Here is a 22,241-nt window from a genome sequence, read left to right as displayed (position 1 = left end):
TGAGATTGGGTTGATGCCACAAACTGGTTGAAAGCATTTTTTTTAATTTGTTGCCACCATTATAAACTGTGCTTAAGAAGCCTTTTTAGCAATATTATCAGTGTCCTCCTGAACACTAAAACTCCTTATTGCCTCACATCGCAGTGGTTTGGAATGTGTTTTGGGGGTAATATGCTAAGGGGCACTCTGCTGGACATGTACTATAGTAAGAGCCCAATCCACTGTTGAGCATAAAGCTTACTGATAGCTTACGTCTGGGTTAGTCAGACTCCTGCAGAACTGTTGCATGTGCAGCCACCCGCCCCTGCAAGTGTAATGCCCAGTAGATGAGATGGGCATTGTGATCAAATCCATCCCTCTCTGGTGGGCTGCTACCATAGGGCAGAGTAGGCTAATGTCATCTGAAGATGGTGTTAACTATACTCTCAGCTCCGATAAATGTGCTATTTAGAGCTTGATAATTTGCAGTACAGTAATGTCACCATGCATTGTACTGGGTCGGCAGTATGCTCCAATTTTATAGCAGGTGTTATCTGCTTAGACACTTGTTAAATGGCTAAATGACTCAAATCATGCAGAAAATGATGTTTCTGCATAATATGTGACTGAACGGCTTGATAAATTATCCCTTAAATAAATGTGCATTTTGAACGATTCTAATCCCTGTGCCCCAGCACATCTGGCCAATTCAGTAATACATTCCTAATCTTCGGTATGGAGTGCTATTCCTGGGGCCGTTACTGTAAGAGGAATTATCTGCTGAAAGCTGCTGTGCAGGTACATTGTAAAATCTCAATGTATAGGCGGAAGGGTAAGCACAATGCACATTTTTATGTTACTGTGGCTTTCTACAGTAAGCTGCATTTTATATTTATTTCTACCTGAACATTTTTCAAAGTATCTTGTTAAAGGTCTACCTGTCAAAGAGTTGATAGGATAACAATATTGTATTTCATTACATTCTCATTCTCCTCCTTTCATGTCTGTGAATGAACCATCTTCTAAGCTCTCCTTAATTTCTTTTATTTCTCTTCCCTTCACCTCACTAGCCAATAAGGAGAGGACGGTGATGTCATATTATTGTAATAATCAGATTATCACTTTTCAATGCTCCCAAAGCAATATGCTCTGAAAGATGAAGAGTATGCCACTCACTGGATAGCTTGCTCAGTAGTACAGCTGAGCTGAGCAGTACGTAGTGATGGGATGGTGAAGGGACAGCTTCACTCACTAACAGCTTTCAAATTTAGCCAGGGAAAAGCTTAAAGGTCATTTACTGTATCTCCTCTCCGGCCATTATTGTAGGTGATCTACAGTATGGTCTCTAGATGGTATCATTTTTACCAACAAATTCTGCCATAAGCATAGCTTATCACAGTTTTATAAACCTCTGATATATAGCAAGTCCTCATATCAGGCTATGGTGATGCAATACATTTTGAAAATAAAGGATCATGAGAAATCCTTTTCTCTATAGTAACCCTTTTTCTCGAAATGCATGAAGCGCCGATAATTACTTTTTCTGTTAGCATTGCCTTATACATAGACCCCTTGGTGTGCTTACTGCTATTTAAGATACTTAATGCTAAAACTATGAAACTAATAAGTAACTGTTAACAATTTGTCACACTTGCACAATGGGGGGTAATTCCAAGTTGATCGCAGCAGGATTTTTGTTAGCAATTGGGCAAAACCATGTGCACTGCAGGAGAGGCAGATATAACATGTGCAGAGAGTTAGATTTGGGTGGGGTGTGTTCAATCTGCAATCTAAATTGCAGTGTAAAAATAAAGCAGCCAGTATTTACCCTGCACAGAAACAAAATAACCCACCCAAATCTAACTCTCTCTGCACATGTTATATCTGCCTCCCCTGCAGTGCACATGGTTTTTCCCAATTGCTATCAAAAATCCTGCTGCGATCAACTTGGAATTACCCCCAATGTTCCTAATCTGGGAAGAACCACATATAGCTTTAGTATCACTAATAATTAGAGAAATTATGCACAGCCTAATGATTTTTCAGACATTTGTCTCATTATGCCATAAAGGTGTCTCATATTTAGTGGTGCCGAGAGAGGGGGGAGGGGTACAAATGAACCAGGCCCAGGTCTGATGGAGGGGCCCAGTGGGGGCCCCTGGGCCCCCTTTCCTGGCAGTATAAGCTGCATCTCTTCTCCTCAGCTGTGTGCTGGGCTGCAGTGTGGCCATAGATGCGCTTTGAATACCATTTTTTTTACCAGTTTTTTTTCTAAGGGTGCATGGCCACGCCTCCTGTGATTAGACACACCCCCTGAAAAGTACCTGGGCCCAGCCAAACTCTCTACTGCCCTGCTCATATTATCATACATTTGATACCATGCTGCTTAGCTTATGTGCACTACTGTATGCTGGAGCCTTGTCATTAGTAGACATAGGACGTTTATGCAAAATTCTTTTTAAACATTCATCTATCTTTACAGGTCTTATCAAGCCTATATAGATATAGGTCAATTTGCATATTTTCCTTATGCTTATATATTTTAGCTTCTTTTTTGCATAGTTTCCTATGTGGAATTACTGTAAAGAGAATTATCCTCGCTCCATGGATGTACTCTTACAAGCCTTATGTGGCTGCTATTTTGTTAGTTGCCCGCCAGTGATCAGTGACTGGTGATAGCCTCATTTACACATGAGGAGTGTATGACAAAGAGCAATACAGACTTTCTCTAGGAATTATTTCTGTAGAAAGCGGCTGGATATACTGCTATATTAGGGCACAATATTTATGTTTTAATCTTTTGGAAAAAGCACTGGCTAGTATAAAAGGCCATCACTGTACCTATGTTATAAAACATAAACAAGTAGTTTTACAAATGGTCTGAGCACTTACTGTATGTAAGTTATATCTCTTTACAGTGCGCATTTTATCGGTGACATAAAAGTATCCAGTACAATACAGGAGCCAATAATTGACGATTCACAATAAAGACAGGGCGAGAAGGGGTGGGGGGGTCATTATATACAACTGAGAGGTACATTGATGGAACATGTCTCTCTGTCCCATCTACTGCACACACTTACTCATGTTCCAGCTGCATGTACTTTCAAAATGGTTTGTGCCTTGTGCACTGGATTTACTTTAGGCATGAGGTGCAATGGTCATAATAAAGCCAGTACTATCTAACTATGCATTGTTTGTACCATCACCTCATTCAACTGAGCCTTATCCTACTTTCTGCTGCGAGGTACACTGGGCTCCACAGGGCATAACATCGGGGTGTAGATTAGGATCTTGATCCGAGGCACCAACAGGCTAAAAGCTGTGACTGTGCCCAGAATGCATAGTGCCGCCTCCTCTATAATCCCGCCTCCGTGCACAGGAGCTCAGTTTTGTAGTTGCAGTGCAGGCATACAACAGGTGGGCTGCTCCAGCAGCCCTCAGAAAAATCAGCTTTCGTGGAAACACTGGCAATTCCATGGAACTTTCGGCTGCCCTACGTGTTCCCTCCGGTGTCACTCCTGCACAGAGTACCAAGGAAATTCAAGCAAGAAGGAGGAATCCTACTTTTGATCGCTCCAGCGTGGCCCAGACGGCATTGGTTCTCAGACCTTCAGGGTCTATCATTAGAGCATCCTCTTCTGCTTCCACACTGACCAGATCTCCTCATTCAGGGCCCTTGTGTCTACCAAGATCTGGCCCGGCTGGCTTTGACGGCGTGGCTCTTGAAGCTTCCGTACTGAAGGTCAGAGGTTTTTCTGAGGCAGTCATTCAGACTATGTTGAAGGCCTGTAAGCCGGCTTCTGCCCGGATTTACCATAGGGTCTGGAATTCTTACTTTGCTTGGTGCGCGTCTATTCATCATGATGCTTGCAAGTTTAGTACGGCCAAACTTTTGGTCTTCCTACAACAAGGCCTTGACTTGGGCCTTTGTCTGGCCTCCATCAAGGTTCATATTTCTGCCTTGTCGGTTTGGTTTCAGAGAAAAATTGCCACTCTGCCTGATGTTCATACATTCACTCAGGGTGTGTTACGGATTCAACCTCCCTATGTCCCGCCTGTGGCTCCTTGGGATTTGTTGATAGTTCTGGAGGCATTACAGGAGTCTCCGTTTGAGCCTCTTGAATATGCAGACCTTCAGTGGCTTTCTCTTAAGGTGTTGTTTCTGCTGGCTATTGCCTCTGCCAGACGGGTGTCGGATTTGGGTGCCTTGTCGTGTAGGTCTCCCTATCTGATTTTTTACCGTGACCAGACGGTTCTTAGAACACGCCTGGAGGTTATCTACCTAAGGTGGTGTCTTCTTTCCACCTTAATCAGGAGATTGTGGTTCTGGCCTTTGCCTCTCCTGAATTGTCTTCCATAGAGTGGTCTTTGGATGTGGTACGGGCTCTCCGTATTTATGTGAAGAGAACTGCCTCCATTCGGAAGGCTGATTCTCTCTTTGTACTGTTTGGTTTTCAGAAACGTGGCTGGCCTGCTCACAAGCAGACTCTGGCCAGATGGATTAGAATGGTGCTTGCACACACTTATGTACAGGCTGGTCGTCCAGCTCCTGCTACTATCAGGGCCCATTCTACTCGGTCTGTTGGACCTTCTTGGGCGGCCCGCCATGGTGCGACCCTTGAACAAGTGTGCAGGGCAGCTACGTGGTCCTCAATGAACACGTTCATAAGGTTCTATGCCTTTGATACATCCGCCTCCCAGGATGCTTCCTTTGGATGCCGGGTTCTTGTGCCCGCTACAGTGCGTCCCCTCCCATGAGGAACTGCTTTAGGACATCCCCGATGTTATTCCCTGTAGAACCCAGTGTGCCCCGCAGTAGAAACCGAGATTTATGGTAAGAACTTACCGTTGTTAAATCTCTTTCTGCGAGGTACACTGGGTTCCACAGGGTGCCCACCCTGATACACTTAGCTTATTTGGGTTGGTATGGCATTAGCCGCTGACACCTTCTCCTGTCGTGAGAATGTGGTGTATGTGGCTACTAACGGTTGTTGTCTCTTTTACCTGCTACTGCATTGGGCTGGTTAACTAAAAACTGAGATCCTGTGCATGGAGGCGGGGTTATAGAGGAGGTGGCGCTATGCATTCTGGGAACAGTCAAAGCTTTTAGCCTGTTGGTGCCTTGGATCAAGATCCTACTCTACACCCCGATGTTATTCCATGTGGAACCCAGTGTACCTCGCAGAAAGAGATTTAACAACAGTAAGTTCTTACCATAAATCTCGTTTTGTTTCTTAGACCTGCTCATTTGGCATCCCCAGGAGTATTCATTAACTTGAGAAAATATGGGGATACCAGGAATGAGTACATTTTAACTATTACAATTGTGAAGTTTGAAATACCTAATATACTGGTATATTAGCAGTGTGCTACTTACAGGCTACTGTGAGCTCATCCTGTGTATCTTGAATGTGGAGGTGGCACCTTCTGGAGAGCAGTTGCCCATCCTCCAAGCTGGCTGTGACACAAAGCCTTTTGCACTGCACAAGAGTTCTGTGTGTACAGTGGACAACAGTCCCCAGTTCACCTTATCTATACCCCCCCCCTTCCCCCGCACAACTTCAAATTGTGCTCTGCTCAGAGGAGATTTTGTGCTCAGTGCTTTGAGAAAGATGCACAGGACTCACACCTGGTCTACCCGTCAAATAAATCCTGTGCGCCTCTGCCACTTTCTGTCTTCTCAATGCCCTGTGCTTTCTTGCAGCCACGCAGGCTCAATGTATGTGACCCCAACAGAGAAGAAATGCTTTCTGTGCTCCATTCAATTGTCTGCTTTTAAATGACCCTTATTGTATTTGTAACAGTAGATAACCCAGGTTAAGCTAAAATGTTACAAGTGATGATTACTCTACTGTGCTTTAAGTATCCAATTATTTTGTTATACTTTAAATGTAATAGTGCAAACCAAGTTACTGTTAGCACACAAATATCAGATCTGTCTTCAAATCTTTCTACAGTCCATCACGTTGCCAATGCAGAATAAAATAGGTTATTATGTCACAAACTAACTTGCATTAAGCTTGTTGTTATCCTATATCAGGGGATTCAACGTATCAAAGACAGAAACAATAAATGGAAACCAGTAATATATGCAGCCTAATAAAAAACAGCAAGTGCATATATCACCAGGAGAAAGGTGTCAATGATCAGTAAAGTCATATTGTGTTAGCGTTTTAGGTGAGAAGTGGTGAACTCTGATTGGCACTATTGCACCTTAAGTGATAAAAGCATAACGGGAAGTTTTCCTAGTCATCTTTTCACTTGAGAATGGTCATGGTAAACTGTGGCAAGGGCAAAGGCATAGCTTGTGTCTTGTTCCTTTACAGCTGTTCTATTATAACACCTAGCAGCACACTCAGTTCAGTCACTGAGGACAGCTCCTGGTAGCTCATTTGTTAAGGTGTGCCAACGTTCAATTTTCTTATCTTTGTTTTTCAGGCAGTCAAACCAGTGTTTAAGACGCTCTCCTTTTGCGTTGATTCCCAAAACAACACCACCTGTTAATAGAAAAAAACAAACTCATTTTTGGAAGGATGCTATACTAATACTGAAAGGAAATACACTTAATTGTGGTCAGTGAGGGCATTGAGCAGTACCCAAAATATAAAAATAAACAAGTTGGCTGTATGAACAAATTGTATTGACTATGCATTTCCAGTGCCAGTTTGACACTGCCCACGTCACATACAGTATGTCCCTCTTCTAACTTTGGCCCTTGCTTGTGCGGTCCCCTACGCAGCTTGCCGATTATGGGGAAACTGCGCAGGGTCCGTTCTACATATGTGCAGCGAGGGTCCAGCGTGTGACTTGCATTTTTCCAACAGCTTCTGTCTGAATGACAGGCAGAGGCATTTGGGGGTAGGGCGTAGATGGCTGGCATTTCCGGAAATGGGGGCGTCACCCCTCCATTTTCTGGGAGTGGCGAGGCCAAAGTCTGCTAGGCCCCCTGCGATGGCCAGCCTGAGTAAGCTAAGGTTACTCAGCTGGCAGTCTGCAGAGAACATCGGTATTGTATTGGTAGCAATTGTGGGGGGATCTGATAGCAAGTGTGGGTTTGATGGCATTTGAAAGGGGGTTGAATTGCATGGAGAGGGGAATTGTTGTAAGGCACATGAAGGGATATCTGATGGCATCTGGGGATGACTGAAGGGCATTTGGCAATAGGTAAGAGATATGAAAGGGACAAGAGTGAAGGTTTGAGGGGCATAATGGCCATATGCAACTTTTTTTCTCATCTGAAGCGTAACAGTTCTCTTCACAGTGGATTTAGTAGCAGTGTGAGCAAACACAAAGAGTCTATCGAAGACTGGACACTGGACATAACAGTAATGTAAGAGCTGTGCTGATGATTTTTGTGAACATTTTTTTATGTGGGAAGACCTGATGGGCATATGATAAGGTGTAGGGAAGTCTGTGAGACATGTAAGTGGCATATGGGGTCATTTATTCTACCCTTTAAAGAAATAAATGTGTTTAGATGTGTATGTGTTATAAAGGTTGGCAAGCTGAGGGGTTAGGTATGATATGCCAGTGGTCGGGATGCCAGCGGTCACATGACCAACCGTGGCTACCCCTCTACTGTCCCCTAAACCTGACCCTCCGGGGGTGTCATCTATGATTAACCTCACCCCAGTGCCTAACCCTATCCCTCCTCCCCATGCCCTAATCTTAACTCCCACTTCCATACTCACCTTCAGGATATTGGCTGTTGGTGTCCTGGTATGGTCTCCTGAGCGGTGTTGGGATTCCAGCGTCAGTCACATCACCACCGCCATCCTGACCAGTGGGATGCCAAATGAATCCTGAGCTAAATCTTTGTCACAGGAGAAAGAAAACCTAACTTCACCCTGCATTTGTCCATTTCTGATTTTAATTCTTAACTTGACAAGCCAACATGTGTTAATAGAAGTACAGTAGTATAGTAGTAGTAGCTGCCACTTTTTTGTTCCTGTTCACACTGTCAGTAAAAAGAACTATGGTCCCATCATATAGTCCCAGTTCAGATGTAAGTGGACAGTCATCATTCTGCCAGAGCTACAGTATTCTATACCTTGTAAACTCTGACTGGAAGGGTGAGATTTTGCATGATACATACTGAAAAGTATGATATTTGAATATGTTTCTCCACTTACCTATAAAGTCATTTGATTTCCCAATATCATAATCCCAAACCGTGACTTCTAAAGTCTTTTTTGCAAGGTCACTGTGTTTTATCTCATAACAAAATTCCTGCAAAGATAAAATGTTAACAAGTTCTGGTATGTTTGGAATTCACTAAATACACACATTCATTTGCAATTGGAAGGCAATAAATTCGTATTCATTTAATTAATTCTTAGTTAGTTTTTTATCTCCAACAAATTCCACAGCACTTACTTAGAGTGCAACATTACAAAAGGAAAAGAGTTGGTAAGAGGTTCCCAAACCTGGTCCTCAAGATACCATAACGGTCCAAGTTTTAAGTATATCCATGCTTGGACACAGGTGACTTAATTAGTACCGCAGTCAATTTGATTTTACCATCTGTGCTGACCTGTGGTTATCTTTAAAACCTGGGTCATTAGGGTGCCTTGTGGACCGTGTTTGGGAACCTCTGCACTAAGCAATACAAATTTTAGCATAGCAGCCACTTTACTCAGACACTATAGAGTAGGTTTACTAAATGTTCTAACAATTAAACATGGAGATATTGCCCTTAGCCATACTTGCCTACTCTCCCGGAATGGCCGACAGTCTCCCGAAAATCAGGTGGCACTCCCAGCCCCCTGTAAGGGTGGGCAAGTCTCCCAGCCCACTGCCATCTGCCCACTCACATCCTCCAGCAGCCGAGGGGGGGCCGATGACATGATTCATGTCATCATGGCCCTGCCCCCTTGCTGCACAATGCCTGTAATCTTGGTATTGGGTGGCGGGGGCAGGTCCGCGATGATGGAAATTTGCGGATCCGCCCCTACCCAACAGCAGCACCCGTGGCTAGAGGGGGCAGCAACAAAATCGGCAAGTATGCCCTTACAAATGCCGCCAACAAATCAGAATTTAGTTAACATTTATTTATTACATTATAAAAAATGATAGAATCTGATTGGTTGCTATGGGCAACACCTCCACTTCTCTGTTTTAGAAACTTTAGTACAGTAAATCTACCCCATAGAGCAATAATGTAACTGGTGGACTTCAGTTTCCATGATATGAATACCAAAAAAACCCAGAACAACCTATAAATTAAGAGTTTTTGTAGATTCCATGCCAATGCATACTATATAATTTTTAGGTTTGTAATAGATTATCACAGTGCACTGTGTTTTACCGATGTGTTTTATTTTACCAGTGTTCTGGCCAATGTTTTAAAGTAGCAATCATTTAAAAGGCAAAACCAGATTTGCCTTTTAAAAGATTGCTACTTTAAAACATTGGCCAGAATCTCTGGGAACCCACCCAATGCCTGCAGTTTTCTAGGCTGTTACACTTGCCCTTAGGTACACATATGTCATCCAATCCCGTGGATCCGATCTACGTATTGGGTACATCGTCTAGTGCAGGCCCGGCCAACCTGTGGCTCTCCAGCTGTTGTAAAACTACAAGTCCCATCATGCTTTGCCACAGTTTTGCTATTAGAGAATCTTAAAACTGTGGCAGGGCATGCTGGGATGTGTAGTTTCACAACATCTGGAGAGCCACAGGTTGGCCAGGCCTGGTCTAGTGCGTACACATGATATGCACACTCCCACGGGTGCTAGTGACATCCCCCGTCGGCCCTGCAGCGATTACATGCTGCTGATTACAGTATGTCATGTTAACGAAGTTTATGATAACTTATTCTGACTTTTTTCTTATACCACAAAAATATGTAATTTTTTTTGTTTAGTCTCTGCAGATCTGCCTTATTAGGAAGTATGGGAGACATAACAGTTTAGGGACGCAAGACTTTTTGACTAGATATTGGCAGCCATGGTAATTGATACTTACAGTGCCTTGATAAAGTATTCACCCCCCTTGGCTTTTTACCTATTTTGTTACATTACAACTAGAGATGAGCGGGTTCGGTTTTACTCGGATTAACTCAGATTTACCCGAATCTCCTTATTGGCTCACGGACGTTACGTGTTTTGGTTAGCCAATAAGAAAAATCCAGAAAAAAAGAACTTGCAATAATTCTGGCGTTAAGAACCAAGTAAATCCAAACCCGCTCATCTCTAATTACAACCTGAAAAAAAAAAAAAAAAATGAATCTGAATTTTATGTGATGGATCTGGACAAAATAGTCTAAGTTGGTGAAGTGAAATGAGAAAAAAATTATATAAAAAAAGATTTTTTTATAAATAAAAATGTGAAAATTGGCATGTGCATATGTATTCACCCCCTTTGCTGTGAAGCCCCTCAAAAGTTCTGGTGCAACCAATTACCTTCAGAAGTCACATAATTAGTGAAATGAAGTCCACCTGTGTGCAATCTAAGTGTCACATGATCTGTCAGTATAAACACACCTTTTCTGAAAGGCCCCAGAGGCTGCAACACCACTAAGCAAGAGGCATCACACCATGAAGACCGAGGATCTCTGCAAACATGTCAGGGACAAAGCTGTTGAGAAGTACAAGTCAGGATTGGGTTAAAAAAAAATATCCAAATCTTTGATGATCCCCGGAGCACCATCAAATTCCTCATCTTCAAATGGAAAGAACATGTTACCACAACAAACCTGCCAAGAGAGGGACGACCACCAAAACTCACAGACCGGGCAAGGAGGACATTAATCAGAGAGGCAGCACAGAGACCCTGAAGGAGCTGCAGAGTTCCACAGCAGAGACTGGTGTATCTGCGCATGTGACCACAATAAGCCGTACACTCCACAGAGCTGGACTTTATGGAAGAATGGCCAGAAAAAAGCCATTACTTAGTGTAAAAATAAGAAGGCACGTTTTGAGTTTGCCAAAAGGCATGTGGACGACTCCCCAAATGTATGGAGGAAGGTGCTCTGGTCAGATGACACTAAAATTTTAATTTTCGGCCACCAAGGAAACCGCTATGTCTGGCGCAAACCCAACACATCCCATCACCCCAAGAACACCATCCCCACAGTGAAACATGGTGGTGGCAGCATCATGCTGTGGGGATGTTTTTCAGCAGCAGGGACTAGTAAACTATTTTGAGTCGAGGGAAGATTGGTAGATAGTGATAAATACAGGGATATTCTTGAGCTGTTTCAGTCTGCCTGTGATTTGAGACTGGGACGGAGGTTCACCTTCCAGCAGGACAATGACCCGAAGCATACTGCTAAAGCAACACTCGAGTGGTTTAAGGGGAAACATTTAAATGTGTTGGAATGGCCTAGTCAAAGCCCAGATCTCAACCCAATTGAGAATGTGGTCAGACTTGAATATTGCTGTTCACAAGTGGAAACCATCCAACATGAAGGAGCTGGAGCAGTTTTGCCTTGAGGAATGGGCAAAAAACCCAGTGACAAGATGTGTCAAGCTCATAGAGACTTATTCAAAGTGACTTGCAGCTGTGATTGCCGCAAAAGGTGGCTCTACAAAGTACTGACTTTAGGGGGGTGAATAGTTATGCACGCTGAAGTTTTCTGTTATTTTGTCCTATTTGTTTTTTGCTTCACAATATAAAAAAAAACATCTTCAAAGTTGTAGGCATGTTCTGTGAATGAAATGATGCAAACCTTCAAACAATCCATTTTAATTCCAGGTTGTGAGGCAACAAAACATGAAAAATGCAAAGGGGGGTGAATACTTTAGCAAGGCACTGTATCTGTCACAGATTCAGCTTGTTTTTTTGGGGGGGGGCTGACCAGTTTAATGTTATACTGTAGGAATATAGGTGAGAGTGGTGTCATTGAAGAGATATCCCTATGAGTTTGGAAGCTCAATAAAAGGGAAAAGTGTTTTGCTAGCCTGACTTTGCCCAACCAAGCATCGCCAAAGATTCTAAGTTCCTAAAGTTAACTGTAGATCCTGAAATGGCTGAGAATCTGTTTATGGCTGTGGTTATCAGATTGATAGATTCAGTGCCGTAACTAGGCATTTTAGCGCTGTGTGCAAGAAATGATAGTGGCGCCCCCCCCCCCCCCCCCCCAATGTAAGACAGGGGCAGTGCGCGCAAAAAAATTATAGGGGCGTGGCTTAATGGGGGAAGGGGCGTGGCCACAAAATAATAGCAATTCATACTACGGTGCACAGTAGTCTACATTATTCAAATTACGCTGCACAGTAGCGCCACTACACCAGGTAGAGCCCCTTTTATACATTACAATAGACAGCGTCCCCCTTTTTACACATTACAGCAGCCAGTCCTCCTTTTTACACATTACAGCAGCCAGTCCCCCTTTTTACACATTGCGGCAGCCAGGCCCCCTTTTTACACATTGCGGCATCCAGGCCCCCTTTTTACACATTACGGCAGCCAGTCCCCCTTTTTACACATTGCGGCAGCCAGTCCCCATTTTTACACATTGCGGCATCCAGGCCCCCTTTTTACACATTACGACAGCCAGTCCCCATTTTTACACATTGCGGCAGCCAGTCCCCCTCTTTACACATTGCGGCATCCAGTCCCCCTTTTTACACATTGCGGCAGCCAGTCCCCATTTTTACACATTGCGGCATCCAGGACCCCTTTTTACACATTGCGGCAGCCAGGCCTCCTTTTTACACATTGCGGCAGACGAGACCCCATTTTACACATTGCGGCAGACGAGACCCCATTTTACACATTGCGGCAGACGGTGAGAGAGAGAGAGAGAGAGGGAGGGAGAGAGAGAGAGAGAGAGAGAGAGAGGGAGGATATACTTACCTTCTCCCCGCTGACAGGCTCCTCGTGCAGCTCCCTCTCGGTGCAGGCTGTGTGAGGTGAGAAGGAGGAGGAGGGAGGGGGAGCAGGGAGCAGCAGCAGCGCTATTTGATTGGTAGTAAGCGCCGCTGCAGCATCCCCCTCTCCTCCTGTATTGGTTGCCTGGCGCTGCTGTGGATGCTGGGGAACCGCATCCCAGCATCCTTAGCAGCGCCGGGCAGCCAATACAGGAGGAGAGGGGGATGCCGCAGCGGCGCTTACTACCAATCAAATAGCGCTGCTGCGGCTCCCTGCTCCCCCTCCCTCCTCCTCCTTCTCTCCGCTGCCCGGCGCTGGTCCTCTTCTCACTACACAGCGGGGCGCACGGCGCAGACTTCGGCGGCATGTAATGAGTCAATTTGACTCATTACATGCCGCTGGCCGTTGCGCCCTCAGGGCAACTGCGCTGTGTGCCAAGCCCCCTTGGCACACACGTAGTTACGGCCCTGGATAGATTGTTTGGAATTAGATGTAAGTAACAATATGTCACCTATAAATACTACTAATTGGATCTCTCTGTTGCGTATTTTGATTCCATGAAAATGTATCTAAAGAGGGGAAAGTTTGTGGAGTTGATAATGTTTTCTATCACATGAGCTGTAGGATTGCAATGAATGGTGTGAATAAATTTTGTAAACATCAGGTCAAAGTACTGAAACTTCAATAGCTACCTTTTTGGCCTATAAAGTTACCAAGATTTTGTTTATTTCCTTGATACAATTGGTATATCATTGCATGGTACCAACGTATATTCCGAGAATAGCATGTTGACCCTGGATAAAATCGTGTTGGAAAGGCAAAATGAAGCAAAGCATTATCAATTATAACTTATATTCCAATATTTTGGTGCTTGTGAAGTTCTGGTTTAGGCAAGGTACTGATCTATATGAGCTTACCTACATAGAAAGATAGAATTGTATGTCAGATAAGAACCACTTGACCCATCTAGTCTGCACCTTTTACCTATGGCCCTCATTCCGAGTTGATCGGTCGCAAGGCGAATTTAGCAGAGTTACACACGCTAAGCCGCCGCCTACTGGGAGTGTATCTTAGCATCTTAAAATTGCGACCGATGTATTCGCAATATTGCGATCACAAACTACTTAGCAGTTTTAGAGTAGCTCCACACTTACTCTGCCTGTGCGATCAGTTCAGTGCTTGTCGTTCCTGGTTTGACGTCACAAACACACCCAGCGTTCGCCCAACCACTCCCCCGTTTCTCCGGCCACTCCTGCGTGTTTTCCGGAAACGGTAGCGTTTTCAGCCACACGCCCATAAAACGCCGTGTTTCCGCCCAGTAACACCCATTTCCTGTCAATCATACTACGATCGCCGGAGCGAAGAAAAAGCCGTGAGTAAAAATACTATCTTCAGAGCAAAATTACTTGGCGCAGTCGCAGTGCGAACATTGCGCATGCGCACTATGCGGAATTTCACTGCGATGCGATGAAAAATACCGAGCGAACGACTCGGAATGAGGGCCAATGTGTGGTCTTTTCTGAGCAGTGGAATGGCAGGGGAGAATGTGGTTGTAGAAGGTTGTTAGAGATAGACTAAATCATCTTTTACATTTTTAGAATACTCTTCCCCCAAATCCATCATGTACTAGGGATTTACCATTTGAGAGTGACTACTATTTCCTGTCCAGTTATGGGCTCTTACAATGCAAGTATTTACGCTAAAGAAAGTTTAAGTAGATTGGCTTCTTGTATGAAACAAATACCGGTTTGTTGTGCTTGCATTGTGTTGTCTTTGAGCTTTCTCTGTGAAACAATTGTCATGTTTGGATTGAATATATTTCTGTGTTAGCAGCTGTGCCTTGTTGGAGATTTTGTTGGCAAGTGGTCGTAGAGTTTAACTGTGACCTTTTTCCAGTGGGTATATGAAATAATCTGACCCTTAAACTATGCCTTTTGAAGCCTCTCAGAAGCAACAGATATTGGAACTCTTTGAGACAAGCTACCACTCGTATTAGGAACTAAGGCAGACAGAGCCGGCCCTAACCAATATGATGCCCTAGGCAAGATTTTGGCTGGTGCCCCCTAGCACCACCGCTGGTTCCGCCTCTGACCTTGCACCTTTTTCCCAGCACCACCACCCCTCATCCATAACAGTACTTATTTTGGTGTTTGTACCCCCTATATTTTAAATAGGAACAGTTTGCACATTTGGCGCACAGCCCAAAAAGGGGTGTGTTTTTGCTGGCAAAGGGCATGGCCACACAATAGTAACCCCAATTCCAATTACGCCACACAGTACTGCAACTTTATTCACATTTGATCATGCGATAGTGTCCATAATTCATATTACATCCCACAGTAGTATCACTTTACCTTATAAACGTTACTCCTCACAGTAGAGCCCCTTATTCACATTACATCACACTGAATTGCTCCTTATTCACATTACACCACACCCTATTGCTCTTTATTCACATTAGACGACACAGTAGTGCCCTTTCTATATGCAATGCCACATAGTAGAGCAACTTATACACATAATGCCACACAGTAATGTCCCTTACACATATGACACACATTATTAATGTCCTTATAAACATAATGTGCCTTACACATTATGACAACCTTTATTAATGCCCTTTTACACATAATGTCCCTTACACATATGCTGCACATTATTAATGCCCTTATACACATAATGACACACAGTGCCGCCTACACATTTGCTGCACATTATTAGTGCCCCTATACACATAATGACACACATACAGTAGTACCCTGTTACACATATGCCGCACATTATTAATGCCCTTATTCACATAATGACACACATAGTGCCCCATACACATTTGCTGCACATTATTAGTGCCCCTATACACATAATGACACACATACAGTAGTACCCTGTTAAACATATGCCGCACATTATTAATGCCCTTATACACATAATGACACACATAGTGCCCCTTACACATATGTTGCACGTTATTAATGCATTTTTACATGACACACATAATGCTCCTTACATATTCCGAACACTACTGCACAACCAACCCACTCACATGCACACAGCACTCACACTGCCACTAACATTGTGACCTCTGCCTCTGCTTGGATACAGATGTGTCCTCATAAATCTTGCCTCAATGCTAACATCGGGGACACATTTTTTTTTAATGAAAATGCATCTTATTTGCATTGCTATGTGGCTAGGATGCACAAGCAGCTTCTGCTGATTAAAATGATATGCAGCATGCCTATATATTGTGTGAGACTGTGGCTGTATCTGCATATGAAATGCCACACACAGAATATAGGCATGCCGCATATCATTTTAATCAGCAGAAGCTGCTGATGCCCCTAGGCATATCAAATGCCCTAGGCAATTGCCTAGTTTGCCTATGCCTATGGCCGGCTCTGAAGGCAGAGGGGGATTGCAAATTCCTCAATGAACAGTGCAGAAGTCATTATGAATATAACACAGATTGTAAGCTTGCGAGCAGGGCCCTCCTACCTCTATGACTGTTTGTTTTTACCCAGTTTTGTCATCTAATTGTGTCCAGTTGTAAAGCGCAACGGAATTTGCTGCGCTATATAAGAAACTGTTAATAAATAAATAAATAAACAATATAACACCCAACTGTGCATATACTTTACCCATACCAAGCTATGGAGTCATTGCTTGGACATATTATATGACAACCACTTATACATTTAAAAGGAACAGGACTGAGAGTATTCTATTGGAGAATATCAGGGGTAGTCAACCCTGGTCCTCGAGAGCTACCAACAGTTCATGTTTTCCAGGTCTCCTCACAGAATCACAAGTGAAGTAATTAGCTCCATCTGTGTATTTTTGTAAAATGTGTCAGTGAGTAATGAGTACATCTGCTAGGTGAGCTGGAAAACATGAACTGTAGGTAGCTCTCGAGGACCAGGGTTGGCTACCACTGTATTAGACTTTATCATATTATTTTTTAAAAATCATGTGCATTTTATATGTACAGAAAGTGTGGTAATTGTGGTTAGTTTGTGTACATTTGTTGAGCAATTATTTATTTATTATTATTTTGACACTAAGTTATGGTTAATGCATTCTTAACTAAAATTCTAGAACACAATTATACTAAAGTGGAAAAGGAATCTCTGCTCCTGTAATTGACAATCTTCAATATACAGTAAGGAGATAATTCCATTATCAATTACCATACATCAAATCTTTAGGGGACGTCATTATTATTGTATAATTAATTATTAATATAAGTTCTTTGCTATGAATAAATAGGGCCACTTGCTTAGTAGAAATGTACTGAAATTAAACATGCACCAGCTACTGGAGAATCATCAAAATGTCATCTTACAGCAATGAAACTACTGTATTTAACTCGATGTTGGGCTTTTCACTGCAGCACCACTATACCAGCATGACAAGGCATTGGGTGGGGAGGAATGCACTCAGATGAAACACTCTTTATAGTTACCTCATTAAACTCTGGATTTAATGTCTTCTTTTTCACAGCAGTTTTATGTTTTGACTTCTTGTCTTCATCTGGTTTTAAGTATCTGAAACACAGGTAATATATACAAATTAGCTACTGACTATTGGAGAATGGGGTTAAATATTTTACATGATTAAAAGTTTCCCAGCCAACCTCTCTGCCGGACTGGTTCATTAAATCATACCTTCCAATGCTGAGTTCACCTCTTAAAGAGCCTCAGCGGGCACAGCAGCAATTGCAATAAATGACAACCTGTCAGTTCAGAAGATAGAAGGTACTGAGTGGGGGCGGCACTTGGAGAGAGACAGGGCAGGATGGTGGCGCTGGAGGGAGACAGGGCAGAATGGTGGCGCTGGAAGGAAGCAGGGGGGTGAGGCTGGAGAATTGCAGGGTGCAGAGCCGGCCATAGGCATAGGCAAACTAGGGGCACAAGCAGCTTCTGCTGATTAAAATGATATGCAGCATACCTATATTCTGTGTGTAGCATTTCATATGCAGATACAGCCACAGTCGCACACAGTAAACAGGCATTATGTGTATAAGGGCATTAATAAAGGTTGGCATAATGTGTAAGGCACATTATGTTTATAAGGACATTAAATATGTGTGTGGAGCATTACTGTGTGATATTATGTGTATAAAGGCATTACTAATGTGCGGCATTATGTGTATAAGGTGCTCTACTGTGTAGTGTAACGTATAGAAAGGGCACTGCTGTGTGGTCTGATGTGAATAAAGAGCAATATAGTGTGATGTAATGTGAATAAGGGGCACTACTGTGAGGAGTAACGTATATAAGGTAAAGTATTACTACAGTATGATGTAAAGTGAATTAGGGACACTATTGCATGATAAAATGTGAATAAAGTTGCAGTACTGTGTGGCGTAATTTGAATTGGGGATACTATTGTATGGCCATGCCTTTTGGCAGCAAAAACACAGCCCTTTTTGGGCTGTGTGCTAAATGTGCGCACTGTTCCGATTTAAATTATAGGAAGTAGGAACACCAAAATAAGGACTGCTATGGGTGAGGGATGATGGTGCTGGGAAACGGGTGTAGGGTGAGAGGCGGAACTAGCGGTGGTGCTAGGGGGCACCAGCCAAAATCTTGCCTAGGGCATCATATTTGTTAGGGCCAGCTCTGGCAGGGTGGATGGCTTTGGAGAGATGCAGGGGGATGGTGCTGGTGAGAGGCAGAGAGGGAAGAGGCTGCAGAGACAGGGGCCAAGAGGTTAAAGAGACCCACGGGGCACAAGGTGACACTGGGAGCATGAGTCTGGCTGAACCTCTGCTGTATGATGATGACATCAGGGGTGTAGCGAGGGCGATTCCAGTGGAGCACAACTCCAGGCGCTGAAAATGTTAGAGGGAGCGTAGTTGTTAGCACCCCCAGCTGCTCCACGGGCCATTGTACAAGAAGCCACAGCGCAGGAGAAGGAGGAACAGATGGGGCGCACATTGGCTCGGACTAGGTAGGGTACAGGGCAGGCCAGAAGCGACAGCAGGAGACACTGATAGCAGGCACATGCCGGAGTTCTGCCTGTCCTCTTTATATGTCTCACTGTTTACTTGTAGCTGTGCAGCAGGGTTACTTCTGTCCTGCAGCACCACTCTCTGCCGCTGCAGCACCTCTCCGTCTAGCCCAGCTACTGCAGAGAGAGGTACTGCAGCAGCAAATGCAGAAAGATGTGCTGCAGCAGCTGGGGCAGAGAGAAGCGCTGCAGCAGCTGGGGAAAAGAGAGGTGCTGCAGCAGCTGGGGCAGAGAGAGGTTGCTGCATAATCTCTCTCGGCCCAGCTGCTGCAGCAACTCTCCCTGCCCAGCTGCTGCAGCACCTCTCGCTGCCCCAACTGCTGCAGCACCTCTCTCTGCCCAGTTCATATTCTATGACATGATAATTAATGATCAGCACATGGTGTGTGAAATTATGGAATTATCCCTAGATATAATGTGATCAATATTGTGAATTGCACCCAGTATAATTTATGTAGTATGCAGAAAATTGTTTTGTAGGGCTGGGTGTTTAAATAAACTTCCATAAGGAAACACAAAACCTTGCAAGTGTGCTTCCCAAATAGTTATATTAAAATTCTCTGGAATATATTTTCTGCCACCAGATGGCACTTTGAAAGGACTGTATTATGAATGTTATAAACAAAGAAAAGTTGGCAGTGCATGAGCATTGTGATTTGTATGTCTCGTTGCTATACACATCCCTCAATAAATGAATGCAACCATTATGGTCTGAGCAGAGGTAAATGTCAGTCACTAGCAGAAAAAACACACATGTGGATCAATTGTTTAGTGACACCTCTATTTTCTTATTAACTTTTTTTTTTTAAATAAAGCATCTATGTACTAGTATTATGCAGAGTTTTAGAGACAGTACAGATATTAGTTACTCATTCACTTTAGTCCCTTCCCTAGAGAAGCTTACTATCTATATTACCCACCACATGGACATTGGTCACACAATAGGGCACAGCTAGGGCTAGATTAAGGTATGGCCCAGGGACAACAAACTTGTGTGGACCCTTACCAATAAAATTCCCCATAACATACGCTTATAATTTTATTAAAAAGTCTAACAGATTACTACTCCCAGCACCACAAATGTGTTAAACACTCCACTCTGTAGTGCCGCCAGCAGTTCCGTAACTAGACATTTTGGTGCCCTGTGTCAGAAAGAGAATTATTGTACTCCCCCCCCCCCCCGCCCCTCTCCAATATTCAAAACAGGTATAGGGTGCAAGCAAATAAAGGGGCGTGGCCACAAAATAGTACCAATTCACACTACATTGCACAGTTGTACCCCTTATACACGTTACACCTGATCCCACAGTTGTGTACATTATTTACATTATACCGCACAGTCCCCTTATACACCTTACGCCTGACAGCAGAGCCTCTTTACACATTATGCAACAGTAGAGCCCCCTGTAAACATTACACCACAGTAAAGCCCCTCCTCCTCCTCATTCCCCACATATGGAAAATGTTAATAAAAGCTGGAAACTACATTAGAAACATAGAATTTGACGGCAGATAAGAACCACTTGCCCCATCTAGTCTGCCTCTTTTTTACCATATTTTTTACCTCAAACCTTATTTGATCCTTATTTCTTTGTAAAAATATCCTTATGTCTATCCCATGTATGTTTAAATTGCTCTACTGTCTTAGCCTCTACCACCTCTGATGGGAGGCTATTCCACTTGTCCACTACCCTTTCTGTGAAGTAAGTTTTCCGCAAATTTCCCCTTAACCTATCTCCCCCCAGTCTCAGTGCATGCCCCCGTAATCTATTACTTCTCTTCATTTGAAGAATGGGGGTCATTCCGAGTTGATCGCTTGCTGCTGATTTTTGCAGCCCAGCGATCAGGTAAAAAAAACAGCAAAACTGCGTATGTGCCACAGTGCACACGCGCGTCTTACGGGAACAAAGAGCATCATTGCTGTGCACTGGATCTAGCGAAGATTCCATTCGCACAGCCGATCGCAAGGAGATTGACAGGAGAGGGCGTTTACGGCTGTCAACTGTCCGTTTTCTGGGAGTGTCTGGGAAAATGCAGGAGTGTCCAGGCGTTTGCAAGATGGGTATCTGATGTCAATTCCGAGACCTTCGGCGTTGCAATCATCACACAGAATAAGTAACTACAGGGCTGGTATTGTTTTGCACTAAATGTTTTTGTACCGCTTGGCTGCACAGACGTTCGCACTCTTGAAAATACACTCCCCCGTGGGCAGCGACTATGCGTTTGCACAGCTGCTAAAAGTAGCTAGCGAGCGATCAACTTGGAATGACCCCAATGTTTCTCTCCTGGACTTTGTTAAACCCTTGATATATTTGAAAGGTTCTATCATGTCTCCCCTCTTACTTCTCTGCTCCAAACTATACATATTGAGATTTTTTAGTCTTTCTGGGTATGTTTTGTATTAATGCTATAACAGGTGGCTTAGAATGTAGTAGCAAACCACAAATTGGAATGCCTGAGGTAAACCCATGCCAATACAAGCAGAGCATTCAAACTCCACACAAATAGGGCACTGATTGGACTCAGCCCCATGATACTAGTGCTGTAAGGCAGTACAGCCTACCACTGTTCCACTGAGCTGCTGTTTTGTAGTCAAGATTAAATTAACACACCCTGCATAAATTTGGTGGCCCTCCCGCCCCCCCGGAAAGGTGGGCAAGCCTCCCGCTTTCTCTGCAGCCCCTCCACATCTCTCCTTGGCTGCCCACTGCAGAGAACAAGTGGGCGGTCCGAGTGGGTCCGATGACACGATTCGCGCTGAATCGCATCATTGTAGCTCCGCTCCCCGCTATACAGTGCCTATTTTCTCGGCACTGCACAGCGGGGGGCGGAGCCACGATGATGCGATATCTATGCCACGCCCCTGTACTGCCCACTTCCCTGTTGGTCACGCCCCGGACTGCCCATCTTGCTGCCGGCCACACCCCCATGCACCTACAACGCTGCCTCCTCCTGGAGGAGGGGGCAGTAAAGTAGGTAAGTGTGGTATAGCTCTAAATTCACTATTAGCACTTTTTCAAATAACCTGTTACAAATAAAACACCCTAGGGAGGACAAATGAGGAACTCCAGAAAAATGATTCACCACCTACAGGACCAGAACCTATATGTTACTGTATATAATAAATGTAATAAAAACGACTCAGGAACATGCAGGTGAAATGGAATAAAACAAGGTAGAAATGGAAATAAAAGGATGATTGATGAATTTACACACATATATACAGCACATACATACATTACATACATACATACATACACACACACACACACATACATATAGGGCGGAATTCAAATGTTTATCCGCCTGCATCTGCTAGATGGCGCCCAAATGGAGCAATGCAATTATAGCTCTGTTTGGGCGCAATGACTGCCGGCGCCTGCATTTCAGTTCACACCCTCCGGGTGTAGAGGGCTGAAATGTGCAAAAAG

At 43.8% G+C, this 22,241-nt stretch overlaps 1 protein-coding gene across 1 annotated transcript in view; it reads right to left on the bottom strand.

Moving 5' to 3' along the window:
* Positions 1-5,133: 5,133 nt before the first annotated feature.
* Positions 5,134-22,241, bottom strand: part of DOC2B (double C2 domain beta) — a 1,147,407-nt gene continuing 1,130,299 nt past the window's right edge. The window contains exons 7-9 of the mRNA XM_063953885.1: positions 17,261-17,342; positions 8,115-8,211; positions 5,134-6,479 (exon numbers count right to left, since the gene is read on the bottom strand). Coding sequence (XP_063809955.1) covers positions 6,343-6,479; positions 8,115-8,211; positions 17,261-17,342 — 316 coding nt within the window. The 3' untranslated portion in view covers positions 5,134-6,342. The remainder of the gene's footprint in view (positions 6,480-8,114; positions 8,212-17,260; positions 17,343-22,241) is intronic.

This window comes from Pseudophryne corroboree, chromosome 2, assembly GCF_028390025.1.
Source record: "Pseudophryne corroboree isolate aPseCor3 chromosome 2, aPseCor3.hap2, whole genome shotgun sequence".
In the NCBI taxonomy this organism is placed as follows: Eukaryota; Metazoa; Chordata; class Amphibia; order Anura; family Myobatrachidae; genus Pseudophryne; species Pseudophryne corroboree.
The sequence above is the reverse complement of the archived record's forward strand: the minus strand, read 5'-3'. Positions and strand labels throughout refer to the sequence as shown.